The sequence below is a fragment of the Lepidochelys olivacea genome (genome assembly GCF_965140295.1).
Source record: "Lepidochelys olivacea isolate rLepOli2 genome assembly, chromosome: 2".
Taxonomy (NCBI): domain Eukaryota; kingdom Metazoa; phylum Chordata; order Testudines; family Cheloniidae; genus Lepidochelys; species Lepidochelys olivacea.
In genome coordinates, this window is record NC_140412.1 from 158328898 (window position 1) to 158349001 (window position 20104).

Below are 20104 nucleotides of genomic sequence, written 5' to 3' on the forward strand. Positions count from 1 at the left end.
TAAATTAATTTCAAAATATCTTTCAGCAACTATGTCTGTATCAGTACGGACACAAAAAAATCTTCCTCCAGGAGAGAGTTAAGGAAACCCTTATGACAACCCAGTTCTTGTTTCTCTGCCCCACCTCTCAGAATCTAGCCAGACACCCATACCCTCTCTCCCCAGAGCCCAGCTGCAGGGCACCCCCAGCCTAGACACTTGCACACACCACCTACCCCTCAGAGCCCAGCTACGGGGTACCCAGACCCCAGCCGCCCCCCCTCCCCCAACCAAGACATTTGCCCTCTACCCCGGAATCCAGAGGGAGCAACAGCCTGAGGCCGAGTCCCAGGCTTGTATGGAGATTCCTGCATGCCGCCTACTTCCTTCAGGGTGTACTAAAAAACTGCAGCTGCCAGGAACCCTCCAGCTCCCTCCCACACCCCCTGGCAGTGTCTTCTATTTGCGAGCTGTGCTCTGCCGCGTCCAGTGGCCCCTCGTGGCAGCCAGCAGCTTTCCAGCCCATTTCTGAGGAGGAAAAGGAAATTCTGTGCAAAGGTATTAATTTCTGCACAAATTCTGTACATGCAGTGGCACAGAATTCCCCCAGGAGTAATGAGTCAGGTTTCAAGCACGTTTACACTTTTGTGTGAAACTTAATGGTCATATACACCACAGAAAAACTGCTATAACCGGTTCTGTAACTATGGTTCTTTGAGTTATGTTTCACGTTTATTCCACTTAAGGTATATTCACACCCAGTGCACTAGCACCGGAGATTTTTCCGTTCCCAGTACCCATCAGGGCACCTCCTGAGCTCTCTGCTGCCTCGTGCTGCTACACAATGGTATAAAGGCCAGAGCGCACGCGCACTCTCCTCCCCTGAGTTCCTTCTTACTGGACAGACTCCAATATAGAGGGGAAGGAGGGCAGGTCATGGAATGGTCACACACAACACATCTCAAAGAGCATCAGTTACAGGTTAGTAAACGTGTTTTCTTCCATTCCACTTCAGGTGACTCACAAGCAGTTCAGTCCAAAAGGTGGGAATCACAGTTTACCGAAATAATGATGGAAGGACTACACATGCATCCAAATCTGGCACTCTCTCTAGACTGTTAAAAAAATAGCACCATGACATGCAAAAATATGTACTGATGACCAAGTTGCAGTTCTACAAATGTCCAGTATAGGCACTTTAGCAAGAAAAGCAACAGAGGCTGCATGCGATCTTGTTGAATATTCTAGCTCCCTGCTTGTCGGAATTACACTGGCCATATTGTAGCACAAACACATCCAGGAGGAAATGCACAACAAAGTTCTTTGGGATGAGACAGGAAGGCCCTACATCCTGTCCACAGTTGCTATGAACAGTTGTGAGAATGACCTAAATGGTTTAGTCTTATGCAAGAAAAATACAAATACTCCCTAACATCTGTGTGGCATCCCTCTTCATCATGATGAGGAAGAGGGTTAGGAAAGAAAGTTGATAAATACATTGCCTGATTAATGTGGAAACGAGAAACCACTTAGGTTAGGGACTTTGGATGAAGGTGTAAGTATACCCTGTCCTTGTAAGAGACTGTATATGGTCGATCAGACACCAGGGGTATCAATTCTCCTACTCTCCTTGCTAAGGTAATTGCCACCAAAAAGGCTACCTTTACTGAAAGATACAGCAAAAAACAGGTAGACAGAGGTTCAAAGGGTGGATCCATTAGTTTTGTTAACACCATGTTTAAGTTCATGGGGAGCAAGGATCCTTTACTTGGTGATATAAACTTGGCCCAGATATAACCCTTCAAACACCTGAGTGAGGTAGGACTGGAGAAAAGTGGATAATTATCAAATGGAAGGTAGAAAGCAGAGTGAGCAGCTAGGTATACCCTGATGGAACAAATGGCAAGACCTTGCTATTTCAGGTATAACAAATAGTCCAGCACATGTTATATTGGAGCCTGGAGGAGACAAACACTTTTTTGTTGAGACCACAAAGAAAATAATTTTCACTTCATGGGTAAATATATCTAGAAGAAGGTTTTCTGCTATTCAAGAGAATGTTTTGAATATCCCTTGAACAGACCTCCTCCAAATTATTAATGATAGAGCATCCACACTGTACGGCTAAGAGCACATGGAATGTGATGAAGGAGGGGCACCATGGTCTAAGGAGATCAGGTCTGGTTCTGGAGCCCTGCTTGAGAGAATCAGCGGAGTGGAAAATCAACACTGATGAGGCCACGCCAGTGCTACGAGGATCATGCAAGCATGACACTGTTTGAGTTTTAACAACACTCTGGGTAGGAGCAGAACCAGAGAGGATGCATACATGAGATTATCTTCCCAGGACAACAGGAAAGCAACCGCCAGAGACCCTGGACTATGACCAGCACATGAACAAAACTGAGGACAATTCCTGTTGTGTCGAGTTGCAAACAGGTTTACGGGGTGAACCCCACAGGCTTGAAAAATAAGTCTATATCTGGCCAGAGACAACTCGTGGTCACTGGTGAAAGACCTGCTCAAACAATCTACCAAGTTGATCTGGACACCAAGAATGTGGGAGGCTTCAAGGTGAATTGCACTGGCGATACAAAAAAAGCAGTACTGCCTCTTGGCACGGGAGAGCCAATCTGGCCCCTTCCTGTCTGTTCATATAGAATTCTGGGTTTGTTATTACATTTGCTTGTGCACAAGCAGTTTTTCAGGGCAGGGCTAGTAAAATATTTTTTAAACTGTTATTATTCATAGCATGATTCTCCATTACTGAAGCTGATTGAGAATATGAAAAGCCAGCGAATGTAGTCTAGAAGCCAGTCATACATTAATTCTTCAATATTGAACAGAAACATTCTTCAAAAATCAGTGCAAAGAGACTAAGATAATGTATTGCTTGTACATAACAAAAGACTGCTTTCATGTCCTTTATAAAATACTAAGGTGATGTCTCCCTTGTAGACAGTACATTTTCACTGATTTTAAAAACACTAATTTCAGAACAATTAAGGGAATACGGATGTCTGTTTCCAGAAGTTATCTTGCCCAACTCTACTTACTCCTTTCATTTAATAATCTAATGACCCGTTCAACCCATTTTATTTAACATGAAAATAACCTTAATTTGCCTTCACAAGAAAAAGTGAAAGCTGTAAAAACTGGAATACCAAAGCCAAAACACTTGGTTTCAAAAAACCTTTAAAGTTATTAAGCAACAATGTTCTGTCACATAACTTAAGTCCAAAGCACTTAGAAGCTAGGAAATGAATAGTTATAGACTGCATAAATCTTGCACAGACCACACAATGTATTATTTGGCAACCAAGTTCTATTTCAACACAATTTAAGACTAACTCTGGCCCAAAATAGACAGACTATCATAACTATTCTAAAAAAATAAACAACGTTCTTCCAGAAAAAAAGCCATCAAATTATATATGAACACTTTAGACAACGAGCCTCACACGCAAGTTTACATATATGTAAATTTTACCACCCTGACAATGTCATGATTTTTGTTATTAGACATGTATATTATTCTCATGAAAAAATACTTACATCCTTAATAGTTGATATTTAGCAGTTGATCACAATACTGTCAATATTCAGACAGTAATATCAAGATAAAAATATATTAAATAAAATCCAAGGTCAAAGTTAAGTTTGTGTCGGTGAAATGCACATTTCTTGAAAAGAATAAGTAGTTTAGTATACGGCTGGTGCAAGTTTTTATTTTTCATTAGTGAATTGGTTTTGTTAGTGGTGTGATAGGTAAGCACATGTATTTAGCTACCTTTAACTAGTTTTTTAAATGAAGTTTGTGTTTTGGAAAACCTATTAAGTTCTTGTGAGGTACGTTAGACTTCATTCATATACCTGTGAAATGGTCACACTATAAAACAAACCTGTTTGATTTCTGATGAACTTCTACATGTAACTGCACAGAATCACACACATTTGGAAGTGCCTGTTTTAAATCACCAGCTGCCTCATCCATTGTATTCAATCCTAAAAAGAAAATATACAACAGTGTTTACTAAAGAAGTGTCCCCAATGGCCTTTCCTTTGAAGAGTTGTGAAAACATCAGCATGATAAAGAATTTGCCCCCTGTTCTAATAATAATTAGGCCAAGTTAATACTTATGGAACGCCAGTGGGAATGTGGATCTGTGGCTATAATGCTTTCTGGAGGAGGGCTGTTTATCATAAATTGAAAAAAGTGATGGAAAGATTAAAAAAATACAGGGGTTTTGTAACAACAGCTGAAACAGTTTTCAGAGGGGTAACAGTTCAAGCAGTGATACTCAAATTCAGGCAAACATATACAAACTTCTATACCACAGTCCACACCTCTACGTGAATTATGTTAGCTTTCAGCAATTCACATCTACAAACTGCTCTATAAACTCATTATTCTGTTGCATTAATTTAGATGAAATATATGAGTTAAAGATATTAGCATAACCCAGTCACTGTCCAATATTAAACAGGGTTCAGGAAACAGACACCTCAGCCTGCTTAGTACTATGGCAACCACACCATTAACATTCTTTTAACCTTTTATTAAAGATAAAGGAAAAAACAGTTAAAGCATTTGAAATATAAAATATTAAGTGACGGTTTCATATTTAACAACATTCCCTTTATTTGGAAAGGAATTTTAGGGCTTGTCTACACTTACATTTTATAGTGCTCTACCTTGCTGGCTCAGGGGGTGTGGAAAATCACCCCCCTGAGCGCACCAAGTCTGAGCACTTTAAAGTGCTAGTGTAGACAGACTCAGAGTGCTGGGAGCCACGCTCCCAACGCTCGGAGCTAATCCCCTCGTGGAGGTGGAATACCAGGAGCACTGGGATAATACTCCCCCGGCGCTCGCGCGAAACCACACTCGCACTTCAAAGCACTGCTGCAGGAACATTCCCGCGGCAGCGCTTTGAAGTTTCCAGTGTAGCCATGCCTTCAGAAGGAAAACTCCCATTGTTTGAGAGTCTTGTAAGATGATATAAAAAATAAAAATGGTATCAACTGTCCTATTAGGGAAGAGAAAAGAAGTCAGTTGAGATGGGCTGGAACTTTTGTTAAAGTCTGATCCTGTTTCATCCCAGGTGGTGTTTGTGATTCGCTTGGAATCAGCTGAGGTTGACGTCATCAGGTTTCTCTGGCCCAGTCTGGCCAGGACATCTCTCGGGATTAGGATGAAGGTTCGGGGTCCCAGGAGATGGTGGGGATGCAGCCAAGATGCAGCTCCAGTAGCCAGAGTCCCTCCTCCCCGGCCCCACCAAAGTCTCTTTCTTTAAGGACCCAAAAACAGAGCAGTGAGTGGAACAGTCCATCCACTCATTATTTTGTCCACTAATTAGGCCTACTTCACAACATGTTAATTTCGGTTCACTAGTTTCTGGTTCTACACTTTTCTTGTTTACCTTGCATGATCTTAACACAGTCCTTGAATTAGATCAGTATGCCCTTTTGTACGACTAATTTAGTCTGTCTCTCTTTCATACCTTTTCCCATCAACATTTGTTACTGTTTTTTGCACAACAGAAACTGAAAATTCTTAAACATGGAAAAACGTAAATACCAGCATTTGCTCTGTTGTAAAGACTAAAAAATAATAGAGATACATACTTAAGGCAGAATTTGATACTAACACAAAGCTTCCGTTGAATTCAAAAGTTTCCCCCCCGATGCTGTAGATAATTTAAAAGCGGCATCCTAGGACTCATTAGAATTTATACATTCATACAGAATATTTATTTAAATGATTTTAAAAGCTTATAGTAAGTTTAGGCCTTAACATAAATTGTCATAACTTCAGATTTAAACAGATGAATTTTTAAAAGGAAAAGTGTAAATAAAAATGACAATTTTTTTAGGTTATCAATTTGTATCTACACTGACAAGCAGTGTCCTCTGTCAGACTCATCAAGTACCCGCAGCTTCTTCAAATACAGAAGCTGCTCTCTGTTGTTGAAAGGGGCAATAACCTGCCCCACCCAGCAGTTGCGGCTGAAGCATACCATACCTGTGCTCCTACTCAGGGCACCACGATATACCCCTGCACAGTCCAACTATGGCATCTGGCAAGAGGACATCTGAGAACAGTACTGAGAGTACAGCTACACTGTTTTGTAAAACTCACATCAGTGAATGTCAGAGTCCAAGTCTACAGTCAGTAGACTTGTGCTCAGGCTAAAAAAACAGCAGTGTAGATATTCAGGCTCTGGCAGGAGTTTGGGCTCCTTGGTCTATCCCTGTAGCCACGCTGCCGGAGGCTTTAAAATGCAGCGTAGACTCACCCAGTGAGACTGAATCAATGCAGGCGTGGACTCTGTGGTGATTTGCAAATGAAACACTAGGCGGGCGAGGTAATATCTGTTATTGGATCAACTTCTGTTGGTGAAAGAGAAGCTTGTGAGCTTCCCCAGTGCTCTTCTTCAGGTCTGTGTAAACTCAAAAGCTTGTTTCTTTCACCAACAGAAGTTGCTCCAATAAAAGATATTATCTCACCCACATTGTCTCTCTAATACCTTGGGGCCAACATGGCTACAAACAACCCTGAATATCTTACAAATAAATCAGTCAGACGACACAGCTTGAAGCAGATACCAGGAGGCTCTGCTGTAGAACTCACACCCACTCAGGTCTTTGTCCTCCCTAGATTTTACATCTTGAGTGAACAGGTTGCCCATTAACTCGAGAAAGACGACACCTTTGGCCTTGTCTGCATTAAGGAAAAGACGATTTACACACGATTTAGCTAACATGTTAATCTCTGCCTCCCTTAACAGGACAATTTGCATTGTAATCCATTGGCCTACGCTTAACAGTTTTACCAGCACAGCTAATGTGGTTAGGGGTGTGGTTTCCACTGAAATAATTAACCCGTTAAAAGCCCCTGTGTGGGCACACTGATAACAGCAAAATGTTGCTTTACCGCCTTTAGACACCGGCTATTATTTAATCCGCGTTAGCTCCTCTATTGGGCCAGCTGTACCAGTCTCAAGGACCTTCATGCCAACGCGGTGACGCCATTACCCGGCCGGGAACCTAGGGCTGACCCGACCAGGCACCACCACGTGCGAACCTGGTGCGCTCTCTGCCCCAGGGCCTGGCGCGGAGGCAGGTTACACAGGCGGGTCCTCAGGACACCGCAGAGGCCGCTGTAGGGCCGAGCCGGGCCGGGCCGAGCCACGCCACGCCACCCTGCGCTCACCCCTGACCCGCTCTCCCAGTGAGGCGCCGGCCCGGGCTGCCCCCGCCCCGCCATAGGCCCCGGGCCGCTCGGGCCCCAGCGCGGAGAGCGCCTGGTAGCAGCTGGAGCCTCCGTCCCGGACCATCCCCCGGCGCGAGCTCCCGCAACGTACCGCGCCGCTGCGAGGAGGGGCTGGGCTGGGACAGAAAAGCGGCGGCCGCCGCTACTTTTGGAAAAACGCGGGGAGGGGAACCCCGCCCCCTGCCCCCTGCCCCGGACGTTCACGCTCCCGGCCAACAAACCGCCCCCGGAAGCGCCTCTCCTGACTCGCTTCCGGCGGGGCCCGAGCGGCGGCGGCGGTGTCCGGCCGCGGCGGGGCCGCCATGGGCAAGAAGCACAAAAAGCACAAGACGGAGAAGGCGGAATGGCGATCGGCCGCCGCGCCCCCCGCCTACAGCGGTGAGAGCCGGCGGCACGGAGCGGCGGCGGCGGCGGGGCCCCTCGCTGCCTCCTCAGCCCGCGGGCGGGGACTCGCGGCGCCTGTTTCATGGCGGGGTCGGGCCTGGGCCGAGGCCGGCGCCGCCGCGGGGGGACGCCCCCCTTCCCCGGCCTTGCCGCCCGCACGGGGCGAGCGGGCGGTGCTGGGGCTCTCCCCTGGCTGCGCGGGGGCTGGCCGGCCCTGCTCGCCGGGGGGCGGTTTGCGGCTGAAAACGGAGCGGCAGAAACGGGCCTGATGAACGGCAGCAGCTGGCGGGCGGGGCCGAAGACCCCGGCGCTAGCCCCGAGCCCAGCTCACGCGTCAGGCTGCGGAGCCAAGCGATGAGCGTCGCCTTCACCTGCCCGACTAATACTGTACCTTCCCCAGGTACCAGGTGCGCTAGGGAGAGAGCCCCGCGGGGCCCCGTGGAGTCAGCGGGGCTCTGCATCGCCCTGCCCTAGCAGAGGCCAGCACCCCATTCACGCACTCTTTGGAGTGTCCCTGCCACCTCTGCTCACCCACCTTCTCTCTCTCTAACATCCCGGGTTCAGCGCGAACATGGCAAAGTGAAGCCTTCGTGCCTTCAGAAAAGGAGGACTTGTGGCCCCTTAGAGACTAACCCATTTATTTGAGCATGAGCTTTCGTGAGCTGTGTTTTCTTTTTGCGAATACAGACTAACGCGGCTGTTACTCTGAAACCTGTCTTCGTGCATTCAGGTGCTTAGCCCAGCTTCCCTCTATGGTCGATGCACATACTTTAGCTCCCCGGGAGCTGATGAGTTACCTGCACCGGTCAAAGAAAAATAGTTTCCCATAAAATATTTGGACTGTTATATTTAAAAGAACAGGTACACTAATTGGTGATAGAGCCTGAAGAAAGGAAGGAGAGATTGGGTAGCATTACTCCAAAGTAGATTGATTTAAATCAGAGCAGTTTAAATCACCAATTTTAATCATGCTTTAAATCAGAAAGCAGGAAACCTTGGCTTAAATCATCTGTCTTAATTGTGTTTTTGCATTTGTAATTTTAGTTCTTTTTCTGAAGAAATGTTGATTCTCATGGGTTGGTAACCACTAAAATGTGGATTTACAGCTAAAGATAGCTCTGCGCTAAAGTTGGTACTTTGTTTTGCTAGCTAGGACAACATGCTACATCTTTTCATATTTAAGCAATCATATAGGTTAACATACATTTAATCAGAGTCTTAAATTTTTCATTTTTTCTATTAGAAAATGGTGAATGTTGCATTTCTTATTTACTAAATTAACTTTTTACTTGTGATTTGTGACCGGCTGTACTGGTATGTATATTGGAATTCATTTTAAAATGCGCAAAAAGCATCTTATTTTCTTAATTTTAAAAATTGTCTTAAATGTGCTGATTATATAAGAAAAAATGTTTTATTAAAACGTTTTGCATTTAGCACTGATTTATTAAACAAAGGAAGTAATTAGTAAGTTGAGCTGGTTGTGTCTGGTCACTGTGTTCTTCGAGATTTTACAACAGGGGTTCTCAACCTGGGGGTCGGGACCTCGCGGGGTCGCGAGCTGTCAGCCTCCCCCTCCAAACCCCACTTTGTCTCCAGCATTTATAATGGTGTTAAATATACTAAAAAGTGTTTTTTTCATTTATGGGGGGGGGGTCGCACACAGAGGCTTGCGATGTAAAAGGGGTCACCAGTACAAAAGTTTGAGAACTACTGTTTTAGAAGTAAGGCCTGGTCTACTCTAAAAAAATTAGGTCCGTTTAACTACATCAGTCAGAGATGTGAAAATCTACATGTAAACAGTGCTAGGCAATGGAATACTTCTTCTGTTGACCTACCCACCTCCTCTTGGGGAGGTGATTGTAGTTTGTAGATTGTAGATTTACATTAATAGTAAAATCCTCCCATCTGTATAGGTAGTGTCTATGCTTAAATGCTACAGTGGCACAGCTGCTGCGTTTTAAGTGTAGATAAGTCCTAGTAGTTCTCCTCTCCTCACTTAATTTTTTTTCATAGGTTGGAAGAGGAAAACAAGCTTTCCTGCTTTTTCAATTCCCAATTGGTTTCTCAAGTTTCAGTGAACTAGTCATTTAACTGAACTAGTTGAATAATCTGAAAGGAAAATATTCTCTTGGCACCTGCAGAAAAGGATATTTGCTGTCAAAAGCTGGTTTAGCACTTTAGCAAACTCTGGTTCTAGGTGCTTAGCCAATCACTTCCAGCAGTTCAGTGAGCTGACTTTTTTTAAAACTTTGGTAGCAAACGTGCTGCCTAATATTAATTTTATTTAATTTTAAATTAATATAAGATCGTAAGTTTAGGCCCTAATATAGGTAATCAAAGTTTCAAATTTAATTTTAAATTTATTTTTAAAAACAAAATGTAGGTTTTTTTTATTTTTAAGTCATCGATTTCAATTAGTTCAAAACAAAAAACTTCATAAGTGTTAGTTATGATTATGTGCCATTCAAGAGAAGATGGACCATTGAACACAGCCATAAAAACTCTGGAATGCACAAACTAAAGATATATAAACGCTTTTGACACCAGTCTTTTTTTATCCAGTTCTCTCTTGGATTATTAACTGTACCATTTTCATTTCTGCTGTCCTGAGCCACTTTAAATAAGATAGTGAATTGAATTCATCTGACAAAGAATCAAGTAACTGCAGTTTACAGTCTTGGGTCTTTAAAAATGTTTTCAATTCTTTTAGCCTCACATGAACATAGTTTATTTGTTAGAAAGTTATAATCTATGGGGCAGGCATCAATAGCACAAAAAGGAATAATGAAATATTGGCTGTTTAGTGGTTCGAGAGGAAATTACTTAAGCAAATAGTTGAAATGCTGATCTAAAAAAACAGTCTGTAAATAGTTGCCACAATATTTGTTTTTAATATAAAAGATTGATTTAATTTCTTGTCAGACAATGAATTGTGGGGATTCTTACTTTAGAAACTGTTAAATTCCTGGATCCTGCAAACATTTATACCTGTACTTTACCTTACTCAAGTGAGTAAAGCTAAGCATGTGTGAATGTGTTTTCAGGATTGGTACCCAATTACACAATTTTTCTGATGTTTTCTAGAACATAGCAGATTATTTTCTTGAATACTAAGGATTCATAAAAAATTATAAAGTGGCTAAGATCAAGTTTAAGGAAACCAACATTTTTGTCTGTTTAGTACAGCTGTTTCCTACCTCAGATCTGTCAATTTAGGATTTTTTCTTTTAAAACTCCTTCATATACATTTCACAGTAATTACGCTATATGCGAGTTTGCAAATGGAATTTTCAGTAGAATGACACTGTCTGATAACTATTATTGTTTACTGTGTAACTTTTGTGTGTGTTTATGAATTTTTTTTACTATGCTTTAATTTAGATTATGTGGATAAACCGCTGGAAAAGCCCTTGAAGCTAGTTCTTAAAGTTGGAGGAAGCGAGGTCACTGAACTGTCAGGATCAGGGCATGATTCAAGTTATTACGATGACAGGTCAGACCATGAGCGAGAGCGACACAAAGAAAAGAAGAAGAAAAAGAAAAAAAAGTCTGAGAAAGAAAAGCATCTTGATGACGAAGAGAGAAGGAAGAGAAAGGTAAGCAATGGCTCGAGAATGCAGGGATACAAATCCACATTTGCTTGTCATATCTGAAAAGTGTCTCTTTCTCACATGAAAATGCACATTTCAGTTTAAGATACAGTTGACTGAGCTGCATAACTAAAACATAACGGTATTATTTCTTCCTTTCCACCACTTCTAATCCAACGAGGGGCCTTTTTGTACATTTTTATCTCATTCTTAAAAAAAAAAATTTTTTTTTTTTGGTCCAAATTTTCTGTCGTCTTAAACAAGAGAGGGTTCTGTTTCACCAAATTAATTGCATTTGGAAGTTGGAGTAGGACTAAATCTCTAATAATGCAAATACTTATGCATGTGTTTTTAAATTTACTCATGTGAGTAGCCCCATTGAAGTCCTCTACAACTAGTGTAACTATTTTTTGATTTCTTCACTTGCCATCATCATCTGTGTATTTGTCACCTCCATGTCAGATGAGTTAATATGTTGTATGTGGGACTATCTTTAAAGACCACTTCAGTTGGTGCAGAATAGGACAGCCCTCTTGCTTAGCACAGTGTTGCGCAGGATACTTGTTAAACCACAGTTTCAGATACTGCATTGTCTCCCTGTTAACATCTGAGGGCAGTTCAAGATGTTTCTTCATCTACAAAGCCCTATACGTGGGCTTGGCACAATTCAGTGTTTGATAGTTTTGACAGATATCAATGTTTATTTTTCACCATTTTTTCAATTTTTATAAGTTTAAATTTTCACGTTTATAGGAAATTATGGGAGGAGTCAGACAATAACTAATGACAGTAGACCTTGAGATTCAGAAAGTTAAAACTTTATGAACTGTTAAAAAATAAATTGTCAACATCACATGTCAAAATATACAAAGTAAATATCCTTATTAGAGTTTGATTTAAGTCCTCAGGCTGCATACATCTTTCTTTGTCTATGTGAAAATTTCAGTTAATTTTTATGGACTTTTTTTTTTGTTGGTTTGTGTATGATGAAATCAACATTTACGAATATTTACTGATTTCAAAAAACCTAATCCTTCCAAGCCTACCTTTGTGGTTTGGGTCCTAGTGACTGCTGCTCTCCCTGTTCTTCGTCAAAATATGTGATGTGGTCAGCTAACAGTCCTTAGATTTAATTACCCTTCCAGAGGTTCCCAGTATCTTAATGTTCCCTGAGACAACAGGAAGGGGCGTGTTCTTACAACTTATGAAACGTCTGTTTGCTCCTCACATATATGGAAGGTATTCATATGATGATTTGCAGAACAACGTAATGATTTTATTATAAATCTTTTACTGTATTACCCGCTAATCAGTCTTCATGACGGCTTGTCTACAATTGAAAATGTTGCATTTTTAAAATCTGATATGTTGCATCTCATTGGAGTTAGAAACAGGTGCTTTATTACATTGAGAATGGGAGAGTCCCAGCTTCTGAACTGAACCCAGCATGTGATTCTTGTCCTGGAAGTTCCTGATACGTCAGACTTCAAAACTAACATCCTTAGATATAGAAAATCTATTTTAGATCATGTTTAAAGGTTTCTGTGGCTCCCTTTGAGACCTGCACAGATACCCTTGATAACTAAGGCGCTTGGCTTTACCAAAAGGAGAGGGATTTAAAAAAAAAATAGTATAACCTTTTGTAAAACGCCTTAAAGCATTCCTAAAATAGCTCTTTTATAATGTACATAAAGTCCATGGTGTGTGATATAAAGATTTTATTGGCCCTCATTTGCAATAACCTGCATTTCTCACTTGTTTCTTTGCTAGTTGTAAATACCGTGGCTTTCCCAGACTTGTGCTACTGAAAGCTGTATATGTTGTACAAGATGAGACTGTCCTGTATTCCATAAACGGGCATGAAGTTAGTAACATCTGTAGTTAAGTAGTGTCAAAGCATTCTTCTTTTATTTGCTAAAATCTTTCTGAATCTTTTACCTTTCAGTTCTCCTAGATTCTTATAGGGCCTTCATCCCTGTAGTATTTGAAAACCTTCCAGTAGTGCATTAGGCACGGTGACTTGAATTATCTTCAACGTTTGTTTTCTGCCTGAGAGTGAATTTTTCTGGAAAGTTTGATCAAAAATGGATCAGAAATTCTTGAGAACAAGGCAATGGAAAAAATGGTTTCTGTTGTAGAAACATTTTTGCAACTTATTTTTGAACATCTCTATTACCACTAATTACCTGGGACTAAAAAACTGAAATTGCACAGAATAACAGCCATTAGGGAAGAAAAGTGTGTTGTTCTATAATGTGTTTTGTTTTTTTACTTTGCTAAGTCACTATTTTCAGACCTTCATAATTAGCAGATGTGCAGTCTAAAATTATGGAACCTTTTAACAGTGATAGATCCAAATGTTGTAAATGAAAGAGGGCTGCACTGAGCATGCATCGGTAAGCACTGTAGTAAAAAATGGGAGTGAGGCCGCCTAATTCAATACAAGATTGCTCATGTGCTATGGAGGCTTACAGGAGAAGATCTGTCAAATATCTCCAATCTTGCAAAGCATTTGTAGTTGCCTCTACTGTGGCGTTTGAGTTTCAGCATACTTACTCCATCCCAGTGCATACTGTCTTCTACTTACTGCACCAGACAATAAATGTGCAATGAACAAGGCAAAACTACGTGCTGCTTGCTTCATCTTATAGTTACTATGAATGAAGTATCACAGCTGACCAGTTAGGGCTTACAGAACTTTACAGTTAACTGTGCTCTTTCATTGTGCAATTATTTGTACACATTTTATGCCATTTTTTCAGCAGAAGCATAGTAACTACCAACCAAAAAAAGTAGATGACTAGATACAGAAATGGAAATGATTTGCAGACAGGTGGTATAAGTAACAGAAATCATTTTAAAGAAAGTATGTATAAGGTTATGTTTTAAACCATAATTGTCCATCTTACAGTTCAGCACTAGGAGTCTGTTTTTTTTCCCATAGGGATTTGAAGAAACTATATATTTTTCTTTAAATTTCTTGACTTTCATAGGTGTCACTTGGATACTTAGTATTATTTTAATAAAAGGCTTTTGTATGAATATTTTATCTGAACCTGAACTGCCGTTTGTGAATGTCTTGTTTTAACTATCTGCTCTCATTGCTATATTAGGAAGAAAAGAAGAGAAAGAGGGAGAAAGAGCAGTGTGACACTGAGGGAGAAATGGATGACTTTGATCCTGGGAAAAAAGTGGAAGTTGAGCCACCTCCAGATCGCCCAGTCAGAGCTTGCAGAACTCAGCCAGGTAAGTGGCCAAGACTAGATGGGAAAACTGGAAAATTTAAATTTCCTAGTATGTTGTTTAAAATTTTTCATAACTGAGTGTTAAAATAATACTTCTGATAATATACTAGGATATTAAGTTTTCAAGCAGTATGTAGAGATTTCTGCTGAAATCCTTGGATTTCAGCAGATTTTCCAGGTTGGAAAGATACTCTATGAAAAGCAGTTATTCCTCTTAACACCTTTGGGGCTTGATGGGTACATTCCCAGGTGCCAGTTAGAAGTAAATTTTCAGTTAATTCTTCACAAGTTCACATCAGAGCGCATTTGCCTGTTTGAAATATTAAAAAAAAGGATATTTAAGTTTCATTCCTGTATTGCTGTTTGCAATATGTGCACCAGAATAAGGTGAACTGCAGATACATGTAATTATTTAGATTGAACGTATAAAGGACCTGTGCATTTCTCTAACTTCCTAACATGACATGAAAATATAACCTATAATAACAAAATGCAAAGAGGAGCAAAAGAGCCAAAGATCCCACACCAAAGCAGTGATTCAGCATGAAACATAACAAAATCCCTGTCCATAAGCTCTCCCCAAGTCCCTCTTCCACCTCTAAATCATACCCTTCCCTCAGTGTCCTGTACAAAAATTGGTCTTTGCAATACGCCCTAAGTGTCAGAAAATTCACACTATTTTGGACCAGTACAGGAGCAAATCCACAGGCAAGGGAGAATGCCTCTCCAGCAGCAAGCTTTCTTTTCTAAATTGTCAGGCTTCAGTTCAAGCACCTACCTGATATTATTTGTGGCAGGCTCTCAAGTACACAGGTCCTAAGTCATTAAGTTATTAATTTGGCTTATATCACCTTAAAACCTTTTCAGGTGCCAACAGGCAGCTAGTGCATGTACCTGTAATGTGTGGTTTTTATCCCTTCTCACTATACAAATTCCTTTAGATCCTAGAGCCAATGCTCAATATTAAATTTAGATAATCTTTATAAGCCATTTTTTAAAATTCTTTCAGACTTCTAAATTCTTAGAAATCCTTTCCCAACAAAAACTTCAGGACAAAGGAATCTCACTCCTGAGTGTCCTGTTAACTTTGCTTAGGCCGCTTCCTTGAAAGATACTTCAGTAAATGTCTAGCAGAAATCTGGACCTGTATGAAAATTAGCAGGCTTCATTTCAGTCTTCATAAGATTAGAACGATGGTTGTTGACAGGGCAAATTAAAGACTGGAACTATACTTATCAAGTGAGCAAATCAATATTGAGGAATTGGCAGGTTATAGGTGCTCCCTAAATTGAGGGTGTAAGCCTACTGTCAGGATGGGCCATAATCCTACAGGTAATTCACACTGACTGCCTCTGAACACGCTGGGGCATTGAAAGCCTGGCAAATTTGAAATAGATGACTGTGATATGTGTCCTGTAGGCTGCTCTTTTTCACCTGTCTAGAGATGTGGCTTCCCCAAACATTTCATTTGTCCTTCCTGTTCTGGTTGAGGAAAGGGGAGAGGGTCTCTGTTACCCAGGTAAGAAGTGGGTCTTAATCTGCTTTCCAGGAGAATTCAGAATATTGCTTGTTTAATTCTTGCAACTGCTAAATCTGTGTACCCTCCTTGAAGTGCACAATCATTAAGGGATCAGTGTGCACTTCATAGATTCATCTGTGCGGTAATTAAAATATACTTGTGTCTCTAGCTCCTGTTTTTGTTCTTTGTCTTAATTTTTTAAAAATTAACCCAAATTTTAGGAAAACTGAATGCAAAAATTTTTGTAAATGGAACACTAAGGTTGCACTGATAAAATGAAGTGAGGAAATGCAGAAATCAGCACTTCTGCAGCAATATCTGCACAGTCAGGTGTCACATATGAAATCATTTTCCTGTTACACAGATGCCTGAATATATTACTCCTTGTTGTTAAATACCTGCCATAAAATATGCAGGTTGTGTGTCATGTACGATGATGTAGCTGTACGCACCATAGTGTGTGTATTTCTTTTTCTTCTATTCTGCATGAACATTTCTCATTTAATATAATTAAATAACATATAAGGAAATAAAGCTTTATTGCATGTCAGGAATAGATTTATTGTATGTGCTTTTGCTGCCCTTGAAATGAAAGACTGAGTGACTTCTGGAGCGAGTTCGGGCTGTAGGGCTACGTATTAAAGACTTGGTTAGGTATAAAACATGAACTTTGTTCTGAAGTAAATACTTTCATTCAACTGAACTTTATAAATATTTTTCACTCTCAAATTGCAGCTGAAAATGAGAGCACACCCATCCAACAATTATTAGAGCATTTCCTTCGTCAGTTGCAAAGGTAGGTCTGCATGTGTTATAGGTAGATGGTAACTGATGCTTATTAACATGCTGCTTTAGAATCTTCTAATTTGGTCTTCATTTTGGGATGAATCATTTCAGACTGATTTATAATTTGGTTTATCGCCATTGCTACCTTACTGGAGCCAGAAAGAGAAACTATTCATGATTAATTGCATTTAGAAAAGTAGGAACTAGAAGTTTCCGTTGTCATTTGTAATTTGATTTTTGTTCTAGGGCCCTTTATGTACATTAATTACTTATTTTAGGGATTGGAAACCAACCACAAACTTTTGTTCCATAAAATGGAATAATCTCTGGTCAAATCTTATGATTTATTCTCTATCTGATTCAAATAAAAGTTCATAATTAATGAGCTGATAAATCACTGGTTAGGGGACGTTTTTTCATTTTATAATTTTTTTTGGAAGATATCAGCTCTGTACAGTCCAAGTCTTTGAAAAATCACTAGTAGAACCTATTTTTTTCTCCCTTCGTAATAAAACTATACATTTTAAATTTGAGACTATTAATCAGCTGTTAATTCTAAAACTAGTTGATCAGGAACACCACTCTGAATTAACTGCTTTAGTAGAAAGAAGAAAAATGCGAATCAAAAAGATGAAAACCAGAGTTACTCCTGCAAGGTGTTGTGACCACAATTTCTACTGATCTTTTGTTGTTTAAGGAAAACTAATACAAGTGAAGTGCAGAATGCATACCAGTAAATCAATAAACAGTTTCAAGCGCTGACTTATAAATAAAAATTAGGGCTGTCAAGCGATTAAAAAAATTAATTGCGATTAATCACACTGTTAAACAATAATAAAATACCATTTATTTAAAGAGTTTTGGATATTTTCTGCATTTTTAAATATAGTTGATTTCAGTTACAACACAGAATACAAAGTATACAGTGCCTACTTTATATTTTTTATTACAAATATTTGTACTGTAAAAAACACAAGAAATCGTATTTTTCAGTTCACCTAATACAAGTACTGTGGTGCAATCTCTTTATCATGAAAGTTGAACTTACAAATGTAGAATTATGTACAAAAAACCCCTGCATTCAAAAACAAAATAATCTAAAACTTTAGAGCCTACAAATCCATTAAGTCCTACTTCTTGTTCAGCCAATCGCTAAGAGAAACAAGTTTGTTTACATTTACAGTAGATAATGCTGCCCACTTCTTGTTTACAATGTCACCTGAAAGAGAGAACAGGCATTCGCATGGCACTGTTGTAGCCATCATTGCAAGATATTTATGTGCCAGATACGCTAAAGATTCATATGTCCCTTCGTGCTTCAGCCACCATTCCAGAGGACATGCGTCCATGCTGATAATGTGTTCTGCTCAATAACCATCCAAAGCACTGTAGACCGACGCATGTTCATTTTCATCATCTGCGTCAGATGCCACCAACAGAAGTTTGATTTTCCGTTTTGGTGGTTTGGATTCTGTAGTTTCCGCATTGGAGTGTTACTCTTTTAAGACTTCTGAAATCATGCTCCACACCCCGTTCCAATCAGATTTTGGAAGGCACTTCAGATTCTAAAACATTGGGTTGAGTGCTATAGCTATCTTTAGAAATTTCACTTTGATACCTTCTTTGCATTTTGTCAAATCTGCAGTGAAAGTGTTCTTAAAACGAACAACATGTGCTGGGTCATCATCCAAGACTGCTATAACATGAAATATATGGCAGAATGTTGGTAAAACAGAACAGGAGACATACAATTCTCCACCAAGGAGCTCAGTCACAAATTTAATTAATGCATTATTTTTTTAAAAAGCATCAGCATGGAAGCATGTCCTCTGGAACTGTGGCCAAAGCATGAAGGAGCATACGAATGTTTAGAAAAACTGCCATATAAATACTTTGCAATGCCAGCTACAAAAGTGCCATGCGAATGCCTATTCTCACTTTCAGGTGACATTGTAAATAAGAAGTGGGCAGCATTATCTCCCATAAATGTAAACAAACTTGGTGTCTTAGTGATTGGCTGAACAAGAAGTTGGACTAAGTGGACTTGTAAGCTCTAAAGTCTTACATTGTTTTGTTTTTGAGTGCAGCTAGGTAACAAATAAAAATCTACATTTGTAAGTTGTACTTACAGGGTAAAGAGATTGCAGTACAGTACTTGTATGAGGTGAATTGAAAAATACTTTCTTTTGTTTGCCATTTTTACAGTGCACATATTGGTAATAAAAAATATAAAGTGAGCACTGTCAACTTTGTATACTGTGTTGTAATTGAAATCAATATGTTTAATAATGAAGAAAAACATTCAAAAATATTTAATACATTTCAGTTGTTTAAGAGTACTATTAAAACTGCGATTAATCACGATACGTATCTTTAATTGTGATTGTTTTTTGTTAATTGCTTGAGTTAACTGCAATTAATTGACACCCCTAATAAAAATATTTCCAAACAGACTAAATATTCTTAAATCAAGTCAAAATTCTCTCTCCCATATCAGCAGATGGATGCAGATACTTTTTTTTTAAGTGACAACTGGTGTTAATGACATAAAATGATATGTTATAAGGAGTAGTGATCATTTTCTTTCCTAGCATAATTATATATACTTTTTATTCCATTTTTAGGAAAGATCCTCATGGGTTTTTTGCTTTTCCAGTCACAGATGCCATTGCTCCTGGATATTCCATGATAATAAAACATCCCATGGATTTTGGCACTATGAAGGACAAAATAGCAGCAAATGAGTACAAATCAGTTACCGAATTCAAGGTGAAGTGATTAGAATTTGGTTACTTCAAAACATTTTCAATAAAAAACTTTAATTTGAGTGAGATTTTTAGGTGAAATTAATTCATGTCAGTCAGGCTTCTAACATGTCATTCACTTATAAATAATTCATCACACTTTTTTATATCCTGTTGGTAGGAGTGGGAACATACTGTATACTCTATAATCTGTCCTGCTGTCCTAGGGCAACTGCTAAGATTATTACAGACCAAGAATGTGTACTACCGATAAACTTACTGTGGTATGCAGTTCAGTGCTACAAGGAGATAACATTCAGAAAAAACATTCGAGAAGGACTCGTTTTAGAGAACTCCAGATGATTTGTTTAAATCTAGATTCGTTCATTAGTGACCAAAAGGTGATGGTGCCCTTTGGAGGCACTTTGACTTATGCTAAATGATCGTGATGTTCTATGACATAAATGAAATGTGCTGTATGTGGAAATTTCAGCTCCGCTTTAACTAGAGAGCTGCTATTAACATCTCCATAATTCTTTGGCAGATACTTTATGTAAGGGCAGGTCTACACTAGAAGCGCT

General features: G+C 39.7%; 2 protein-coding genes across 8 annotated transcripts in view; one reads left to right on the forward strand and one right to left on the reverse strand.

Moving 5' to 3' along the window:
* TRIP13 (thyroid hormone receptor interactor 13) overlaps positions 1-7441 on the reverse strand; it is a 45404-nt gene extending 37963 nt beyond the window's left edge. The window contains exons 1-2 of one of the 2 annotated variants that reach the window (XM_084621846.1): positions 7344-7441; positions 3882-3984 (exon numbers count right to left, since the gene is read on the reverse strand). In XM_084621846.1, coding sequence (XP_084477972.1) covers positions 3882-3973 — 92 coding nt within the window. In that variant the 5' untranslated portion in view covers positions 3974-3984; positions 7344-7441. Of the gene's footprint in view, positions 1-3881; positions 3985-6913; positions 7109-7343 lie in introns of those variants that run through there. The other variant, XM_084621847.1, reaches the window with a different exon arrangement.
* A 30-nt stretch (positions 7442-7471) lies between these two features.
* BRD9 (bromodomain containing 9) overlaps positions 7472-20104 on the forward strand; it is a 55978-nt gene continuing 43345 nt past the window's right edge. For all 6 annotated transcript variants that reach the window (XM_084621840.1, XM_084621843.1, XM_084621841.1 and 3 more), the window contains exons 1-5: positions 7472-7630; positions 11021-11235; positions 14343-14475; positions 16729-16789; positions 19404-19548. In XM_084621840.1, the coding sequence (XP_084477966.1) occupies positions 7555-7630; positions 11021-11235; positions 14343-14475; positions 16729-16789; positions 19404-19548 (630 nt within the window). In that variant the 5' untranslated portion in view covers positions 7472-7554. The remainder of the gene's footprint in view (positions 7631-11020; positions 11236-14342; positions 14476-16728; positions 16790-19403; positions 19549-20104) is intronic.